Source organism: Equus przewalskii, chromosome 19 (assembly GCF_037783145.1).
Source record: "Equus przewalskii isolate Varuska chromosome 19, EquPr2, whole genome shotgun sequence".
In the NCBI taxonomy this organism is placed as follows: Eukaryota; Metazoa; Chordata; class Mammalia; order Perissodactyla; family Equidae; genus Equus; species Equus przewalskii.
In genome coordinates, this window is record NC_091849.1 from 24019123 (window position 1) to 24038971 (window position 19849).

The 19849-nt window shown below is 37.3% G+C and overlaps 1 protein-coding gene across 4 annotated transcripts in view; it reads right to left on the reverse strand.

Moving 5' to 3' along the window:
* SLC17A1 (solute carrier family 17 member 1) overlaps positions 1-19849 on the reverse strand; it is a 49180-nt gene that overhangs the window by 16061 nt on the left and 13270 nt on the right. For 3 of the 4 annotated variants that reach the window (XM_070584234.1, XM_070584236.1, XM_008528125.2), the window contains 8 exons: positions 13991-14224; positions 13819-13906; positions 13378-13464; positions 10243-10361; positions 9978-10139; positions 8551-8683; positions 8311-8458; positions 330-420 (listed from right to left, as the gene is read on the reverse strand). In XM_070584234.1, coding sequence (XP_070440335.1) covers positions 330-420; positions 8311-8458; positions 8551-8683; positions 9978-10139; positions 10243-10361; positions 13378-13464; positions 13819-13906; positions 13991-14224 — 1062 coding nt within the window. The remainder of the gene's footprint in view (positions 1-329; positions 421-8310; positions 8459-8550; positions 8684-9977; positions 10140-10242; positions 10362-13377; positions 13465-13818; positions 13907-13990; positions 14225-19849) is intronic. The other variant, XM_070584237.1, reaches the window with a different exon arrangement.

A 19849-nucleotide genomic window follows, 5' to 3' on the forward strand; every position in this document is an offset into this window, starting at 1 on the left:
TGTATCTTGTTACTTATATTGTCATTCACCCAGTTAAATACCTGTTTTGATCAAGACACACATTCATTATTAAAAATCACAGAGATCTACTTCCATTCCAATGATGAATGACTAAAGAGTTCTTGGCACAACTAATTGACATATAACCAGAAAGATTATATATCTGTAGGTTTGAGGGGTGCCTGATTGGACCAAGTTTAATATGATACAAAAACTCATAACTCACCTTCTGCTGATGTCTCCTCTGCAATTTTTTGTATATGTATTACTTTCTTTTTCTGTACAATTGCTATCAGAAAAATAACCACCCATGTCTGGAAGTTCCTTACCTGATTAAGAATTATTCCAGTCAGAGTGGAAGAAATTATTCCTGCTATCGTTCCAATTACCAGTATAAATCCATTAAGAAATCCACAATATCTATGCAAAAAAAGAGTGAGAATAAACTGACGTAAAGTAACACAGATGCTACAGGAACAGCCAACCTAATCATTTGAGGTTTAAGAGAGATAACTGTTGATTTCCTGAATTGCCCATTCCTACTACCCAAATTCCATTAAAATGTCAGAAAAAGTATGTGGATATAAGTAACTTTCTGGTTGCACTACAGAGTCAGAAAGCTTGGCTTTAGCAGTAAAGAATATTAAAATATTGAGAAAATGAGACCATATTAGAGTGAAAGCCAGCAGAGTTAGGAAATCTACAAATACAGCTGAGAAATTCTGAAGGTGGTATGTGTTGGTAGTGGGAACTAGTTTAGGGTTAATACAAAACTGAAAGTCTCTGTTCACCTGGTCTATTCCCACAGTCCTAGAGCTGCTGCCTCCAATGATTGCTCCCAGTACTCAGGCAACGAAACCAGAAGCCTAGTTTACAGGCAGCTGTAATTGGCCTACCCTGGATGTCCAAATTAACCTCAGCAGAAACTGAGCTACAAAAGGAGGGAAGCCACAGAGAATAATAGATAAAGGAGGGGTCAAATCCATCAGCCATAAAGAACAAGGAAGTGCCTTTTGGAGAGCAGAATCGAGTCAAACCAAGAAATTAGTTCACTCCAGGACAACAGTCTTTGCCTTTTCTGCCCAACAGACTGTACCATTAAAGGTTCTGTGCTTTCAGTTCTTCCCTTTTAGGAGAAGGCGGGCTTTCTGTTCGTTTTGTTCTACTCCTTTTATTTCCCCGGTTATATTTTATTCCTACTCTGCCTTTACATGTTGGATATGGGGCGGGGGGTGGGGAGTGTACAGTTCATTTAGTAGTTTACGGGTCCCTAGTCAGAGAGGCATCACCTGTGGACCTGGAGTCTCTCAGTGTTGAACTGTGTGCAGTCACTGGGTGGACACTTGAGTCTGTTTTTAGGGAGCTGAGAGTGTGTTCTAATGTGTGAAGAAGAACATTTATGGTGCTGAACAGCCACGGGCACAGATTGGGGCAGAAACTGTCAATTGTCCCCAGTATTTGTTGTTCCCTTTTTCATTTTAGCAATAGAAACCTGGGGTTTCAGTGGGAATAGGGCCACTGATGCCTTTTGTGAACCCTTGTCACTTTTGCCTTCATGAGGCCCTATTCAAAAATATTAAAAGTTATATCTTATGACTCTGTGTGTGTGTGGAGGGACTTTTCAATTTCATTTAAATTGTCAGCTTCATTGTCATGAAGTTTTTCATAAAATGCTGTTTTCTTCATTATGTACTAAGACTTACTATTATAATGCACGCTTTTTCATTAGTGATGTTGATAATTTTCCTCTTTATTTTTCTTGACTAATTAATTTTATTAATTTTCAAAGAACCAACTTTTGACCTTGTTGGTTTTACATATTATTTTTGGTCCTAGTCTTTGTAATTTCTTTCCTTCTGCTTTCTTTGAGTTTAATTTGCTCCTATTTTCCTACCTACTTGATACATGATTATTGATTTTAAGACTTAATTGTCTTTCAATATATATGTTTAAAGCTATCTATTTGTTTCTGGGCATTATTTTAAAAGCTTCCCACATGCTTTGACGTTATATTCATTATAATTTAGCAAAAGTATTTTCTAATTTCAATTGTGATTTCTTCTTCGACCTAAACAACACTTTCAAAGTAACAGGGGTTATCTATCTCTTGCTTTTGATGGCAACCTTAATTTCACTGTGATCAAAGAAAATATTCTGAATTGTTTCAGTCATAGTAAATTAATTGCAGGTTGCTTTATGACCCAGCATCTTGCCAGTTTCAGGAAATGTCCCACAGGCAATTGAAAAGTATGTGAGTTCTCTCCTTGTTGAGTGCAGTGTTCACATGTCAATTAGGTCCACTCTGTTCATTTTCTTGTTCTAATCATCTATATCCCAACTTTCTGTCTGCCTCTTTTTTTTGTACCAGCTATTGAAAGAAGTGTGTGAAAGTCCCTTCCTTCATTGCAAATTTGTCTAGTTCTTGGAGTTCTCTCAATTCATGATGAATATAAACTAAAGGTATATTATCAGGTTCAAACATAAGTAGAATTCTGATATTTTTCTCTTTACCATTATGAAATATCACACTTTGTTTCTAGTAATGCTTCCTCCATTAAAGTCTATTTTATCTGATATTGACATAGTTATTCTAGATTTCTTTTGGTTAATACTTGCTTGGCATATCTTTTCTGTCCTTTTATTTCATCCTTTCTGTATCCTCATGTTTAATATGTGTCTTTTATTTGCAGCATAGAGCTGCATTTCCTTTTTTATTGAGTTTGACAATCTTGATACTTAATTGGAGTATTTTGTACACATTAATTTAGTATAGTTACTGATATACTTGTGATTCTCTTTGTCTGTTCGCTACTTACTTTTTATTTGACCTCCTCTTTTACATTCCACTTTTTCTTTCTTCTAGATTAATCCATTTTAATTTTATTTTCCTTCTATAACATTACTTATTGTTTCTTTCAAGCACCGAAGACGTTAAAACATGCATTCTTTACTTAAGTATATTATAAATTATACTTTTACTATTTTCTCTATAACGCCAGAATCTTAAAACGTTTTTAACTGTATGTATCTTCCTCCTGCTCTTTGCATTATTTCATCCTGTATTTTAATTCCCTGATGCATGTTATTTCTGTATACATTTCAACTCACAAGGTACTCTCTGCTGCTTTTAAAGATCAATAGCCTCTGTAATTGCAGCCATATTTACTCTCCTATTGCTCCTCCATCCTCCTTGCATTTTCAGGATTTATCAGGGATGATTTCTTTTTGCCTGAAAAATTCCTTTTAGTATTTCTTTTAGTGAAGATCCGCTGGTGACAATTTCTCTGTTTGTCTGATAACCTCTTAATTTCGCTCTGACTTTTGACAAATATTTTCACTAGGCATAAAATTTTAGGTTGGGATTGACTTGTTTTTCAGTACTTTATAGAGCTCATTTCATTATCTTCTGGTTTTCATGATTTCTGTTGAAAAGTCAGATGTTAGGCTTACTATTGCTACTTGAAAGTAATGTGCCTTTTCTCTCTAGTTCCTGGTAAGATCTTTCTCTTTGCCTTTGGACTTGCTTAATATACATATAGACATATATTCAACGTTTTATCATGGTTGAAATTCACAGAGATTTGTGCATGTGGTTTATTTTCTTTATGTTTGGATTATTTGGGGCTGTTTTCTCTTAAAATATTGCTTAAGTCACATTTTGTCTCTCCTTTCTTTCTGAGACTCAAGTAAGATTTGTTAGCCTTTTAATTTCATTCCACATTTCTGTTACTCTCTTTTCTTTATTTTCTATTCTTTTTTTCTCTATATACTTCAATCTGGTCAAATTCTTTACCTTTTCATCTATTTTCTTCAGCTTTTCCTTTGTTTTATTTGGTATATTATTAATCATAGATATTTTGGAGTTCATCTTGCCTGGTAACTTTAATGTCTGTGTCAGTTGTAGGACTATTTTTAATGGCATTTTATGATTCTTGATCACATGGTCCTATCCCTTGGCATGCCCAGTAATTTTTATTAAATGCTGGACATTGTGAATAAGAAGCTATTCGGACTCCAGAATATATTATACTTTGCCAGAAAAGATTCACCCTTTTTCTCTAACAGTTATTTGGATGAGGAGGGAGGGAACTGATCATTTTAATCTAATTAGGGAATGAGCTGAGATGACGCTAAGTTTCAATTTTGATAAGACTCAGTTCACCTCTGGTACCACCCTGTTCCTTGGGTATAGCCCTCAGAGGTGTTAAATGGAGAGCTCAGTATATTCAGCTGGAGCCCTCCAGGCCCTGGTAGATCTTAGCTCCTTAGCATGGTCAGTATGAGAAATTCTCCCATGCTCCTCATAGGTTTTTAGCTTAGAATTTTTGCCCTTTGCCCCAATGAACTTCAGAATTCAACAAATATCTCAAGGAGAGAAACTGACTTCGTGTTTGAGTTCCCTTAATTTTCAATTTTGTCACTCCAGCACTGTGCAACTATCAAATGCTTGGTTAATTTCTCTATCCAGAGCAGCAGCCTTCTACTAGGGCCAAACCTGGATTGCCAGTCTTTTGCTAATTCCCAGAATTAGCAAATGACACCAAGGAGAAATTGGTGGGCACTTTCAGTTCACATCTCGGAGGTGCTATTCCCTGGTGTCTATGGTCTTATTGCTACTGTCTGATGCCTTTTAGTGAATACTTTTGTATTTTATCTGGACTTTTCAAGTTTTTGCCAGCTGGAAGGTCAATCATCTACAATCTGCTCAATCCCATGTGGAAGTTGAACAATTTCCTCAAATTTTGCTTTATGGTTGTAAAATGTTAGATGCTTAGAAATTTAGAATATTATATCTTCCAGTAGATCAAAATAATTATAAAATATCCTCCTTTTCTTTAGTAATGTATCTTGCCTTAAAGTCTACGTTGTCTGATCTATTTTCCTTTTAATCTATTACATTTTGGTTTTGCTATCCAGATTAATGTAAAATTTGGAAGATTTAGTCCTTTTATATTTCATGTCTTTCTGATACATTTGACTTAAAATAATCATCCTAATTTTTCCCATCTATTCTATGTTCCTTCTTAACTTCATTATTGATTTCTTTTTCATTAATTGCTTCTTTAAAATATCATCTCCCTTACATTTTTACTATCCCTCAGTAGTTACCCTAGAAATCAAAACATGTACCCTTGACTTATTTTAGTCTAATATAAGTTAATAATTTTTACCAATTTTTATTAATGAAATCACCTTAGAACACGTAAGTTCATTTATATCCTCTCATCTTTTGTGCTATTTATTGTTGTGCCTTTTAGTGTACACATATTTTATACCCTATAAGGTATTATCGTTTTTGTTTTGTGAATTCTGTGATTATTAGATTTACTCCAATATTTTCCCTCTTCCTCTCTCTTCATTTGTCCCTGTACTTCTATGCTTTTTCTGTGATTATTTTACTTCTGCCCAAAGCATTCTTATTTAATAATTCTTTCATTAGAGGTCTGTTACTGATGAATTCTCACCATTTACCTGAAAATGTATTTATATACCTTAATTCTTTAAGGACTTTTTTTGCCAGATATAGACGTCTAGGATAACAGTAGTTTTTTGCACGTTACACATTGGTTTCCAGCTTTCATTGTGTCTGTTGAGAAGGCAGCTGTCAGTCATTATTGCTCCTTTGAAAATAATGTGCCTTTTGTATACGGCTGTTTTTAAGAGGTCTCTCTCTTTCTCTCTCTCCTGTCCCCCTCCCCCCCATTTTTGGCAGTTTTACTATGACAAATCTAGGTATGGTTTTCTTTCTATTTATCCTACTATATATTCTGTACCGTGACATCTTTAATTACTATATTCTCTTCCCAGATTCAGAAGTCTTTAGCGCACTGTGGCTGTGGCTGTGGAAAGAGGTGCTTTTATTCCCCAGTCAGAGATATAAACAGAATTCCCAGCGTCAAGAGTACTGAGTGCCATGAGAATTCTTCTGAAAACCATCACACACCCACAGGACAGAGAGGTTCACTGACCTGTGAGTAGCAAGGCTCCATCCCTCATGCCACCCAGTCCCCAAAAAGTAAGTATTTTATGTTGGGAATGAAAACATTGAGGTTGTTTTAATGCAGGACAATCTTCTGGACACCAATCAGCTCTAGAATTGCTTACTCTTTAGCTGCCACAGCTCATGGTAGAAAGCATTTTGGAAGTGTAAATAGCCACTGAAGCACACTTTCAAATTTATTGATTTTATATTTTGGCAGAACATGATTTAGTAGAACCCAAATAAGATTCAAACGTGTGAACTATAATTTAGTCCTACATGGAGGGAAATTCAAGGGTTCATGATCCATTCATCATTCAAAAATAATTACAAGCAATTAAAATTATTTTTGGAGCCTCCCTTTAAGAATGTCAAGGGGATGGCAGTGTCTTCTTAATGCATCACAAAGCATCTTTAGAATCCTCTGTGCTTTTCTACTCTTGCTACCCCACAAAGAGATGGCAGCCATTAACATTCCCAGGTCTCCTCTGTCTCACTCACTCTCAATTCCCAAACAGTATTCGCATATAACCACATCTGTGTATCTCTTCTTCTTCCTGCCATACTTTCTTTCTTGCCGCCTCTGTTCTGCTTAAACAAATGTAATCCCTTGTCCTACTCTTCAGTTCTAACAAAGACCAAATTACCCTAAGAGGACAATTTAGAAATTTATCCTCTAAGGGAACTCTCTTTAATAGGCAAGGGCAGCATATGATTAGGAACATTCTTGCTTAAATAAATTTTGTCTCCATCCTATTAATAAAAAATAGTCTAAGCAATACAAATTGATATGGTTGAGATATAACACACATATGCCCTAAAGATTGAGGATGAACTAGTTTAAGAGACTAAGAATTTTCCCAAATTGTATTTATTTATTCTCTCTGACTCTACAAAATTACCTGGCTAACATGAAATTTGGGCCCATTGGAATGATGCAATTCAGGCCAAGTCCTGTGTTCCCCAAACCGTCGCTGGCTGAGATATTTCATCCTATTGACCAGGTGCTGGCAAATAACACTAGTGAGGGAATGATTACAGCTAGTCAGCTTTGGAGGCAGATAAATCTAGGTATGAACCCTCACTCTACTTATTACTAATCATGTGACTTCATATAAATTCATTTCCCTGGTCTTCTGTCTCCTCACCCACACTATGTGGATAGTGTTATATCACTCACACTGGGGCATGACAGGCACACAAAAAATACTCAATACTTCTTAATGCATATTTATAATTTCCTTTATCCATTTGTATATATGTTCTTAATTTACCTGTTTTTCAAAGTGCATATGGCTCAGTTGGTATTGTGCATTGTATATCAAACAATTCTTTTATGTCTTTATACAATTCCAAGTATTAATCAGAACACCTGCAGGCATTTTTAAGGAGCGTCTCGGAACTGAATAAATCAAATGGATACATGTCTTCATTGTGTAGATCTGATGGGCAAGATTCTTTAAAGAATTGTGACAGTGGATTATTCTTGATTGATTTTGCCTCTCTACTTCAGGACCACTGCTTTACAAAACTTCAGAGAATTCTGTTCATATTGGGTCTGTGTTCTCCAGGGAGTGCTAGCCCCATAAAGTACAATGTGAACAGCATCCCCTGGAGTTGTGCAAATGACAGAGCTGCTTACATTAGTCGTACTTATTATATCTCCCCCCCAAAAAAGGCATAACATAGTAAAAAGAGCAAAAGGTTTTTGCCAAACAGATCTGGATTGATATCCTAGGTAAGATCCCAAACCAGTGGTGAGATCTTAGGGTAACGATTAAGTATCTGAACCTCAGTTTCTTTAGTTATAAAGTGAATAGTGCTAATTGATAGGTTGTCATGAGGGTTAATAATATATAAACATGCATACAACAATATCAATGGAGTAGCTAGCCCTTTGTGCAGCGTTTGCTATGTGCCAGGCACTATGCTATGTACTTGACCTATATTAACTTATTTAATCCTTTTAATAACCCCCCAAGAGGTAAGCATTCTCTTCTTACTCCTGTTTTGTAGGTGAGAAACAGGCACAGAGAAGGTAGGTAATTTGCTTGAGGAAAATAGTCATGATGCTATTGAAACCCAACAGTCTGACTCTAGAATCTGTGCTTTTAATCATTGGGTTATACTTCCCCATATATATACATGAGAGTTGCTTACATTTACATATATCATTAGGTACATAATTATTACTTAAGCTATATGTCTGACCTATATTGATGCTTCTTCAGAACTTTTGGCCTGCTGGCCATGAACTCCAAAATAGCTGAAATTTTAAAACACCGTGGAGAGCTTGGATACAAAAATGAAAGAGATTTTTAAAACCCTACCTGGGAGCGATCTCCAAGGTATTTACAATCACTGCAACCATAGTAAAGCTTCCTGTTGCACAAGCAAGTATCAGGAAAATAATAGTGCCATAGAAGCTGGAACTCAGGTAGAGTAGGCATACACAGAAGAGGGCAGGCAGGAGAAGTCCTGGGGAAGTGATTCAGATGACACAGTCAGGTGCATCCTGAATATGGCAGTGAGGTACACCAAAGTGCTTGAATGTTCTGTCTGTTGCTTACCTAGCATGATGAAGAGTTTCCGGATGTTAAGTATGCTGAAAATATTCCTGGATAGGAGGAAGTCTGACATCTGACCTGCTAGGAGACCAAAGATCCAGGAAAACAAATGCGGGAGGGCAGAAAGCAGCCCATTCTAAGGAGGAAATGTTATTTGAGAGTGAGTAACTGTACTCACGATGTACAGTAATCCCTACATTGAAATTCAGTATCTAAAATTTGTGCTGTCATGCAGGAAAACATCAGCATACATCCCCAGAATTGCCGCTGGGGCCACGCTACCCGAAGGAAAGAGGAAAATAGTTTCGAGGTCAGAAACAGTTGTCACAATCTGTCTAGTTCTCTACTTTTAGTATTATGGGACGTGAAAGAACTGGATAGTAGAGAGGAAGACTATGTTGGGAATGGGAAATGCTGGCCCTGGAGAAAATGATAGAGATAATAATGATAGCGATTGCAGACAGTCATATGGTGCTTATTCTGGACCAGCAGCTGTTAATCCTTGCAACAGCTCTGTGGTCTCATGGAAGATAAAATTGAGTCAGAGAGAGCTTAAATGATCTCACTGTTGGGGCCGGCCCGGTGGCGCAGCAGTTAAGTTCGCACATTCCGCTTCTCAGCAGCCCGGGGTTTGCTGGTTCAGATCCCGGGTGTGGACATGGCACCGCTTGGCATGCCATGCTGTGGTAGGCATCCCACATATAAAGTAGAGGAAGATGGGCACAGATGTTAGCTCAGGGCCAGGCTTCCTCAGCAAAAAGATGAGGACTGGCAGTAGTTAGCTCAGGGCTAATCTTCCTCAAAAAAAAAAAAAAAAGATCTCACTGTTATACTAGCCCCTAGGCTGGGTTACTGGAGGCATTATTACAGAATGCCTTAAGGTGGCAAGCCCAGACTCCATATCTAAAGGAGTCTTTTCTGGTTATTGTGGCATCAAGCAGCAGAAGGGTCCAGGCATCAATGATTCTCCAAGTCAGAGAAGCAATGAGAGTGCCAGTCCTTTCAGAGTAAGACCTGAGTCATGGGTTCACAACCTAGGACTCATTGCCCTACCCCAGGGGAGAGGATTGGTATGAGCTGGGCAGGCTGGCAGGGCCAGGCCAAATGACTTTCAGGGAAGGATCCAAGTTCCTGTAGGGAATGATGGCATTGAGCCTTAAAACAAAAGGGCAATCATACAGTGAATGGGAGGTAGGGAATCTGTGGGAACATGGGTAAGTGTGTATTATTGTGGGAGTACAAGATACTGTGTCTACGCTTTTTGTTCTGGGCAATGTTGACATAAAAATTGGAAACAGTGAGTCTCTAGGGAAAGAACATCAACTAAACAGCCTAGGGGTGGGCAAGAGCTAAGACTAGAGTCATGAGAGATAGAGGAATGAGCACAGAGTCCTTCATAAAGTTAAAATGAAAACAGAATTTATACTTACCTCGTTTATATTAACATGAAGCTTGGAGTTGATAAATGTTGGTGTATAGAAAAGTATGATGGTACTTGACCAGAATAAAGCAAAAATACACATGCAAATGGCCCAGAGTGGAAGAGACTTAAGCATATCCTTGATGGGCAGAGAGTATTCACTTGAGCTGACCTAGAGAGGAACCCATTAATACTCAGCACATTAGGACAAGCTGGAACACATTTCATTTGGTGCAGAATCTGGGAGATACCAAAGTGGAGCGTCTGTGTTCTACCTGTTGGACGTGGAAGGATGTGATGTATTCCTTCTCACTGATGCTCATACATGGGTGGTCCTTTGGCTCATCATAAAACAGAACAAACCAGAGAAGACTTAGGGTACAGCCACAAGCACCTATCAAAGTAGGACAAGTTAGAATTGGAATTGCTTCTGTCTGTAGTGGGTCTCTTTCCCAAACTGGCATTTTTTATTATCAGTCTGAGAACCTGGACCTTCTTTTTCTTTTTTGAAATTCTGCACCAAGGCTCACATTTTTGACAGGCCTCTCTGTATCTACAGCTGCCTCTCCCTACAGAATGAATTTTACGGAACTGTTGGTAAGCCCTCTGGCCTCTCCCAATCTCCTAGCCTCTGTCTCCCTCCACTCACGACAACTTGGCCTCCCTGCTCGAGGCCTTCATCTCTAGAGATTTATAACATATTCCACCATGAAATTATGGTACTGCTGAGCCCACATAGTATTTGATAATCCTTCAGTTTGAGAGCTAGGCTTTAGCCATACTCTTAAGACACAGCCCAGGCCTCAGGGATTGTTCAACTCCTATAAAAGTTTGCCAAATTAATTGTTGTTTTCGAGTTTTATATGCTAATGACTAATCATAGGGAATCCTCTGTTAGGACAAGAAGTATGTAGTGCTCATTAGTCAGTCTTCCGGGAATGCATTCATTCATTTGACGAATATTGATTCAATGCCTATTATGTATCATGCACTATTCTAGGTACTGGAGATACATCAGTGAATAAAAGAGGCAAAAACCTCTGCCTTCATAGATCTTACTTTCTAGTGTTTGAGCAAGAAAGATAATAAAAAGTAAATGAGTAAAAGATATTAAATGGCAGAAATAAGAGCTATGGAGAGAAGTTATGGGGGGATGAGGTGAGGAGTGCCATCCTCAGGGAAGGCTGTGACATGGATGTGGGGCAAGGACACTCCAGGCAGAGGAAGCAGTAAGTGCCAAGGCCCTGAGTTATGAGGCCAGTGTGACTAGAGGGAGAACATGGGGCTCAGAGAAGCTCTGATGGAAGCCATAAGTGATCCTGGCAAAAGCTATCTTGATGGAGAATGAGTCAGACATTAGTTAGATGTGAGTCAAGGAGAGAGTGGGAGGCTAGGAAATGGGGGCAGTGGGTACAGACAGGTTGTACAATAATTTTGACTGTTAAAAGGGAGGTGACAAAAGAGCAGGCAGGCAAAAGGGAGCCACTTTAGAGATTTGAGTAGAGGAGAGAAGTTTTGAGAAGCTTGAAATAGTCTTTGTGGAGAGAAACGTGGCAGGACAGCCAGGCAATTTTAAGTGCAAACGTGAGTGTGTGATCCAATTTGCTCTGTTTGGTAATTTTCTTCAACAATTATCAGTTGCTTAAAGGCAGATACTATTTTGTTCCTTAAAACAGTATCAATTTAGATTTATTTAACTTTATTAAGAATAACATTAAATGGAGCAAAAAAAATTCTTGGTTTTAGTCTTGCCTCTGCCCCTAATGTGGGCAGGTCATTTCACATCTATGGGCATTGTATGACTCATTGTAAAAGAGTTATGCAGGCAGATACTTAATTCTCTAAACCGCTGCCATCCAGGTAATGGCACTTTTCCTCTATTCTAAAAGGCATATGAATCAATTCACAGTAAAGCTGTTATCATGATATAATGTGTAGTCCCTTCTTCCGGGTTCATGGAGTCACTCATGATAACCACAAGTGACATATGTTGTTCTATACATATGTATGATGTTGAAATAGGAATACAACATGAATGTTGGAGCTCATCCAAACTTTGATCAGCAATACTGGGCAGCATTAAAAAGTTTTTCTTACATGGGGCTGAAACTTTACCTCCCTATAATTTCTGCATATTCATTTTAGTTTTGCAGTGCAGAGCAGGTATGCATTTCTCTTAAATGACAGTAAATGACAATGCATACTCTCTCAAATTTTCCTTTCACCAAGCTAGACAGTTCTAGGCTTTGCAGTCCCTTTCCTGATACAAGGTTTGTGTACGATCACTATACTGACCATTACTTACTAGTGATGACTAATATAGTGATGAAGAGCAAAGAAATTTCGAGGATGGAAGACATGTTTTCATATTATGGATCTGCGGTTTGCTCACTGTGTGTGTTGAATGTCTTCTATTTGTCCCCCTGGATCCACTCTCAGCCTTCTTTACCCTGCTTTGACCACAGATGGCTGACTTGAATGAATATCCGCAGGCCTCCAAGTGCTCTACTTTCCAGATGGATTTGGCCAACAGAAAGCCCAAGTAGAAGATGAGGGAGAGAGAGTTGAATGAGGTTAGGGTGTCTCTTCCCTTAGTTATCACCTTCCTAGCGTTATCTCAATCTATATGCCCTTTTATGAAAAATCATGAGTCTTCTGAAGGCAGCTGTCTCTACAGGACTCTCTCCTAATGGATTCCCATCCACTACTCCCTTGCTTTCCCCTTTGGACCTGGGGATGCTAACAACTTCTATATTGCTAGCACCAGATTACTGTACTATCCCTGTGATTCTGCCACATCTCTTACCTTCTTTTTAATCACTTTGTAAATAAATCCTTCTGATTAAGCCTCTATAAGTTTCCTTACCTATCGAATGGGCATTATAACAACTATCCACAGTCCCTTATCCATAAGTCTGAAACCAAGATCTGAACGCCAAAAGTGATTTTCTAACTTATTTGGAAACTCCAATCCTTTGTAGCTTTTATTTATTCAAATTTGTGAGAATTTCACATTTTACTTCAGAGATCAGTGTGTTTGATTATGAGACAGTGTTTCAGATCATGCTTGGGGTGTTAAGTATAAACAGTATACTGATCATATTATCTTTCTGAAAAGTGATCTATTTTGATCATCCCTTTGCCCAAGAGTTTCACATAAGAGGTATGGATCAGTAGCACCTACATTATAGAACTGCGAAAGTTATGTACAATAATGCATGTACAGTTATGCGCATGATTCCTTACTTGTAATAAGAAATTAATGAATCTTGACGTATCTTTCCTTCAATGGGATTCATGATGTTTAATTTCATTAACTTTATATAAAGTATTACATTATATTCAACTTCTATTTTTAATTTTGTCTTAGGTTCTGAGTAATGACTGGGATTTTATAGAAAGATACTCACCCATAATATAGAAGACCATGGGCCAGCCCAGGGATTTACAGATGAATCCAGTCGCAATGAGGGTAATGAAGGGTCCCAGCATAAATCCTAACCAGAAGACGCAAAGAACATCCCTAATGAATGGAAGTATCTCAAAGTAGAGATAATATATCCTCACAGTAGCAAAGAACATTTTCCAGTGAAATAAATTTGTATAGCATAACACTGAATAGAAGAAAAGAATAAAATATTGGCCTTTTTCCTCTTTTTTCTACTGTTTGAGCTAAGGAAGCCTCTTCTCCATTCCAGACAGTTTCCACATCTTTAAAGTGAGGATGCTGGAATAGATGGTTTCGGAAGCCCTTGACAGTTTAAAACACACATGTTTCTTATGGCTCTAGGGAATAACATGATAAAATGAGGTGACAATGGTATTCAAATATTCTAGGCCCAAGTCATTACCTGATATACTAATAGAGGTAAGTCGGCCTCGTTCCAAGGGAGGAGCCCATTTGATCCATATTACTTGCTGAGCTGCTGCTACTGTCCCCTGAAATGCGACGGATTAGGACATTTGATCTCTGATACTTTCTGTGAATTTAAACCCTGTTCAGTTTTTGCATTATCTTAATACCTGGGCTACTCCCTGGGCTACTCGGCACACAATGACCAAAGTTTCTCCAACTTGAGCTGCCAGTGGGATGAACAAATTAATTAGAGAGCTGACAAATAATGTAGAGCCAACCATTTTCTTTACGGAGTATATTCCAGATAAGTATCCAGCAGGAATTTGGAAGATAACTGAACCATAGAAGATGGAACTGAAGATGATCCCCTGGATTTCAGGGCTCCAATTATACACGGGGTTCTGAAAGAAAAGAGGAGATAAATCTAGCTGCTCTGCATACTGGTGATTTACCATGATATTCAGGGATGTGGGAAAATTGGTCTTCCAGCTCACCCTGTGTAAAGTAGCTCCCCTCTGCCTAATATTCTCTGTCATGGGAACTTCTTCATTCTTTTATAACATTATTTTCTGTGTGTAGTTACGTTTAATCTTTGGTATCCTCAACTGTAATGTAAAGTCCTTGCAAGTCAAGGGTACCATCTGTATCCCCAGTACCTGTCACAGCATAAGCATTTAATACCTGTCTCTTCAGTGTTGCTAAACTACATGTAAACGTGTCTGCAGAGCGCTATATAGTATGAGATCTACTTCAATCATTAGATTGCTCTTGCCTCTTCTCTTCTTCTAACTCCTCCATTAAGTTAGCCTCATTCACAAAACAACACTTGTCCACATACGCACCGTTCCCGGAGAGAAAAATAGCCATAGATAGAAGATCAACTCATGATGAGATGTTCTCGGGCTGAACTATGGAAATAATTGGGTGGGACAGTGAAAGAAAAAGGCCATTTCTCTTCTTTTGCTTGGCTCTGATGTGGCCTGTTTTGTTGTCTTTCCCGGGAGTGGATTTCTCTGTCAATCCTCAGGTTAGGGAAGCTTCTATGGTTTTGTTGCACTGTTAAAGTTGGTCCAAGAAATTCTTAATAATGAACTTATGGTTGAGACTCTGGGGAGCAGGTTGCATGTGATTTTTGGCTCACTGGAAAGGGAGAAACTTTCAGGATAGTAGATGAGGGCAGGATAAAGCTTCTTTGGAAGCATCCAAGATAGTCCCCTTCTCTAAACTTTCTCTGCTAGTTGCATAATTAAGAGGAATATATTAAGTAATGAAGGATTTTATTGAATAAGGAGTTAATGGTCCAAGTGGTATTTTTGGTTGAATACGAAATAAGGAAATAGGTAGGAATCTATGTGTTTGTTCTCTCATCACTAATATCTTGTCACCTTCTTTCCTCTTTTTTTCTCCCCTTCTCAAATCCCTGTCATCCTGTGGCTGTGGCCTCTGGATAGTGATGTCTCTGTCTGAGAGAAAAAAGCTTTCATGAGAGCTCTGGTAAGAGTACCACTCTGAGGATATCGAATAATAACAGTGAGGGGCATCCATAAAGTAGCATGGAAGGGCTACTGGAGGGGCATGGAAGCTCCAGACCTTTGGTGAGAGGCTTTCCAGAGGATGGAACACAATGCTCTTCCATGTTTTTTTAAATCACAGGAGTTGCGCCATGGAAATCAGTACTCACCCTTACCTACATCAGGTGGTCCAGCACACATTGATTCAACCTTCCCTGTGCACGTGAACACATCACTCAAAATCTTGGGTTGTTTTTCTTATACCCTAAAGCCATCACTCTTTAAGAGCCATCATTCTTTCTCTTCTTAGAGAAAGAGCCTACCATAATTGGATTAAAACCACTAAGCTCAGACTGAAATTCCCCACACCAGATGGATAAAACCTCAGTTGATATTTCCCTATTTAATGCATTAACTAGTTGTCATTGAACAAAGTATTCCACATATAAATATATAAATTACCCTATATAAGTCTTAGGAATAAATATATATTCATCTGTATGAGTCATATAAATGAAAAGCAAATAGATGATGCCCCAATAGGTAAAATGCACTAAGGATATCAATAGATAATTTACGAGAGAAAAAAATGGACATGACCAATAAATATAGGTCATAGAAATACAAAACTGTGCAATTCCATTAATAATAAAAGAATATTTTACAGTTATGGCAGAATTTCTAACTATCAGATTGGTGAATTTTAAATAGAATAATGATACCTACTCCTTGGCTATTGTGGCAGGGGGAAACCCTATTACAGAATACTCCTTGTTCATGTGTATCACCTTCATTCTCATCTTCCTTCCTTTTCTTTTCTATACTCAGTGTCCCTTACTGTGCTCTCTGTGGTTCCTGTTCTCTCTTGTTTTCCTTGTTATTTTGTCTTTTCTTTTCTAAAATCTTCTGTCTTGTTTTTTCATAATCCTTTACTGAGTTCTGTCAATTTCCTTTTTTCATTCATCTGCTGTCTGAGCACAGCCTGGTCATCTCTACTTTGAGCTCCTGTATATGCTGCATGGTGGTATTCCTTCTGTAGCTATAATTGCTGTGCTAGTTTTTAGGCTCATTTTGTAATTTCAGGTTACAATTTAGATCTGCTTCATGGAAACAACTTTCTGAGTTTTCATATTTTAGGATGATTATATGCTCTATTTCTTCATTTCTTCACTGAGTATCTTTGTATAACAGCAAACAGAATTTCTTTTCTGTGACTCATACTCGAAGAAGATCAATTTTCCTGGATTGTAGCAGGAGGTCCCTTGGTGGGGGTGAATGGACCAGAAAAATGTTCCAAGCTCCACAGCTTGAACTCCTTCCTCTGTTGCTACAGAGAGGCGTATAAAGTATGGTCCCCTGTGAGCAGCCATTTCTCTAGGAAATGCGGTTCTCAATATTTAAACCAAAACAATGGAATACTACAAATATTTAAGAATATAGTTCAAGAAAAAGTTTTTGAATTAGATAGATTTGTTTTTTTTGTGGGGACTATTGGCTCTGAGCTACCTTCTGTTGCCAATCTTCTTCTATTTTATGTGGGATGCTGCCACAGTGTGGCTTGACGAGCGGTGCTAGGTCCATGCCTGGGATCCGAACCTACAAACCCTGGGCGCCAAAGCGGTGCACGCGAACTTAACCACTATGCCACTGGGCCGGCCCCTGAATAGATAGGTTTCAACAGATTTTTGAGGTACAATTGACACAATAAACTGCACATTTAATCTTTGGCATAATGGATACAACTTGATAAATTTTTAAATATGGGTATACTCATGAGACTATCACCACAATCAAGAGGATGACCATACTCTTCACCTCCAAAAGATTCTTTACTATTTTTGTAATTGCTACTTCCTGCTCCTCCCCCATCACTGATCTGCTGACTCTTACTATAGCTTAGTTTTCATTTTCTAGAAGTTTTATATAAATGGAGTCAGACAGTCGGCACTATTTTTTTTCATCTAGCTTATTCCACTCAGTATAATTATTTTGAGTTTCATCCATGTTGTTCTGTGTATCAATAGTTCATTTCCTTTTGGTGCTAAGTACTCCATTTTATTGATGTACCAGAGTTTGTGCATTCATTCACCTATTGATGAATATTTTGGTTGTTTCCAGTGATGTGCAATTCTCTGTATGAACATATACTTTCAATTCTCTACAGTAAATACCTAGCAGTGGAATGGCTGGATCATATGGTAGGTGCAAGCTTAACTAAAGTGGTTATACCATTTTCACCAGCAGTGTGGGAGGATTTCAGTTTCTCCACATTCCCGACAACACTTGGTATGTCCAATTTTTATAATTTTAGCCATTTGAATTGCTGTGTAGGAATAAATCTTTGTGGATTTAATTTGCTTGTCCCTAATGACTAATGATTTGGAGCATCATTTCATTGGAGTATTTGCCATCATATATCTTCTTTGGTGAAGCGTCTGTTCACATCTTTCTTCTGTTTTTTTTTATTTCATTTGTATTGAATTTTTATAGAATTCCTTTATTAGATATGATTTGCAAATATTTTCCCCTGCCTCTGGGCTGTCTTTTCATTCTCTTAACAGTGTACTTTGAATGTTGATGAAATCCAATTTTATGTTTGTTCTTTTGTGGATCATGAAAAAATCAGTAGCTCATATGTGTGTGAGTCTATTTCTGAACTCTATTTCATTATTTTTCTGTCTTTATGCTAATACCACACTGTCTTGATTGCTATAACTTTATGACCACGCTTAAAATCAGGTAGGACATGTTAATCCCACAACTACTGATTTTTCAACAAACGTTGAAAGACAATTCAGTGGAGATAGAAGAGTCTTTTCAATAAATGGTGCCAGAACAATTGTATATCCATATATAAAAAAGGATCTTCAACACAACATATACAAAAATAAAGTCAAAATGGATCATACATGTAAATGTAAAACCTGAAATTATAAAACTTCTAGAAGAAAACATAGGCAATTTTTTTTTACCTTGGGCTATGCAAAAATCTTAGATGTAGAAAACAAAAGCACAACCTACAAAAGAAATGTTAATCGAAGTTCTTCATGGAAAAGGAAAATGACGTAGTTCAGAAACATGGGTCTACACAAAAAAGGAAGAGCACCAGAAAGGAATAAATGAAGGCGTAAATTATTTTACTTTGAATTGATCTAAAAGATAACTATTTGTTTAAAGCAATAATGTAATTATGTACTGGGTATTTATAGCATGTGGATAAGTGAAATAAGTAACATCGGTGTCACGGAGAATGGGAGAGAGGAATTGGGAATGCTCTGTTATAGAGTATCTATACTAAACATGAAGCAGGATAGTGTTATTTGAAGGTGGATTTGGATTATTAAAAATTGTATATGGTAAACCTAAAGGTAACCGCTAAATCAGATTTTTTAAACTATAAATGATACATCAAAAAAAGAGAGAAAATTTAATCATATACTATACTCAAACTCAGAAGAGCCAAAAAAAGGAATGAAAAAAAGAAAGGAAACCAAAAACAAATGTAAAAAACAGAAAACAGTTACCAATTTTATAGTTTTCTATCTCTTGTTTCAGTTCTAGCAGTTTTTGCATTCTGTATTTTGATGCTTTATTGTTAGGGACATACATGCTTAAAATTATCATGTCTTCTTGGAGAATTGATCCCTTTGTCATTAAGTAATACCCTCTTTATCTCTGATAATCTTCCTTATTATAAATTCTGCTTTGTCTGAAATTAATATGGCTTCTTCAATTTTCTTTTGATTAGCGTTTGCCTGGTTGCATAATGTTTGCATCTTTCTTCATCCCTTTACTTTTAATCTATTTGAGTCTTTGAATTCAGGGCGGGTTTCTTATGGACACCACATTTGGGGATTTTTATCAAATCTGACAATTTCTATCTTTTTACTGGTGTATATAGACCATTCACATTTAAAGTGATTATTGATATAGTTGGACTAAAATCTGCTGTCTTTTAACATTTCTTGCATGGCAGGCCTGCTAGCAATGAATTCCCTCAGGTTTTATTTGCCTGAAAAGTCTTTATTCTCTTTCACTCGTGAAGTATGTCATATGTGAAGTATGTCATATGTGAGCCTAGTTCTGATGATTATGTAAAAAAAAAAAAATCAAGGCACAATACCTTGTATATAGAGCATTATTTTTAATGTAAAAAAGAGTTAAAATAAGAAAATATGTTCAGATTTGCCTGTGCATTGGATATAGAATTCTAGCTTGGCAGGATTTTGTTTTGTTGTTGTTTTTTTGTTTTTTTGTTTTTTTTACTTTCACCGCTTTAAAGATTTCATTTCTCTCTTCTGGTTTGAGTGGTTTCTGACAGGAAATCTTCTGTAATTCTTATCCTTGTTCCTCTGTAGGTAAGGTTGTTTTTTTCCTCTGGCTTTATCAAGATGTTCTTTTTCTCTTGGTTTTCTGCAATTTAATTATGTATGTATGTCTAGGTGGTTTTTCTTGTTGTTAATTATTTTTCTTTTTGGTATTTATCCTGTTTGGTGTTCTCTGATCTTCTTGGTT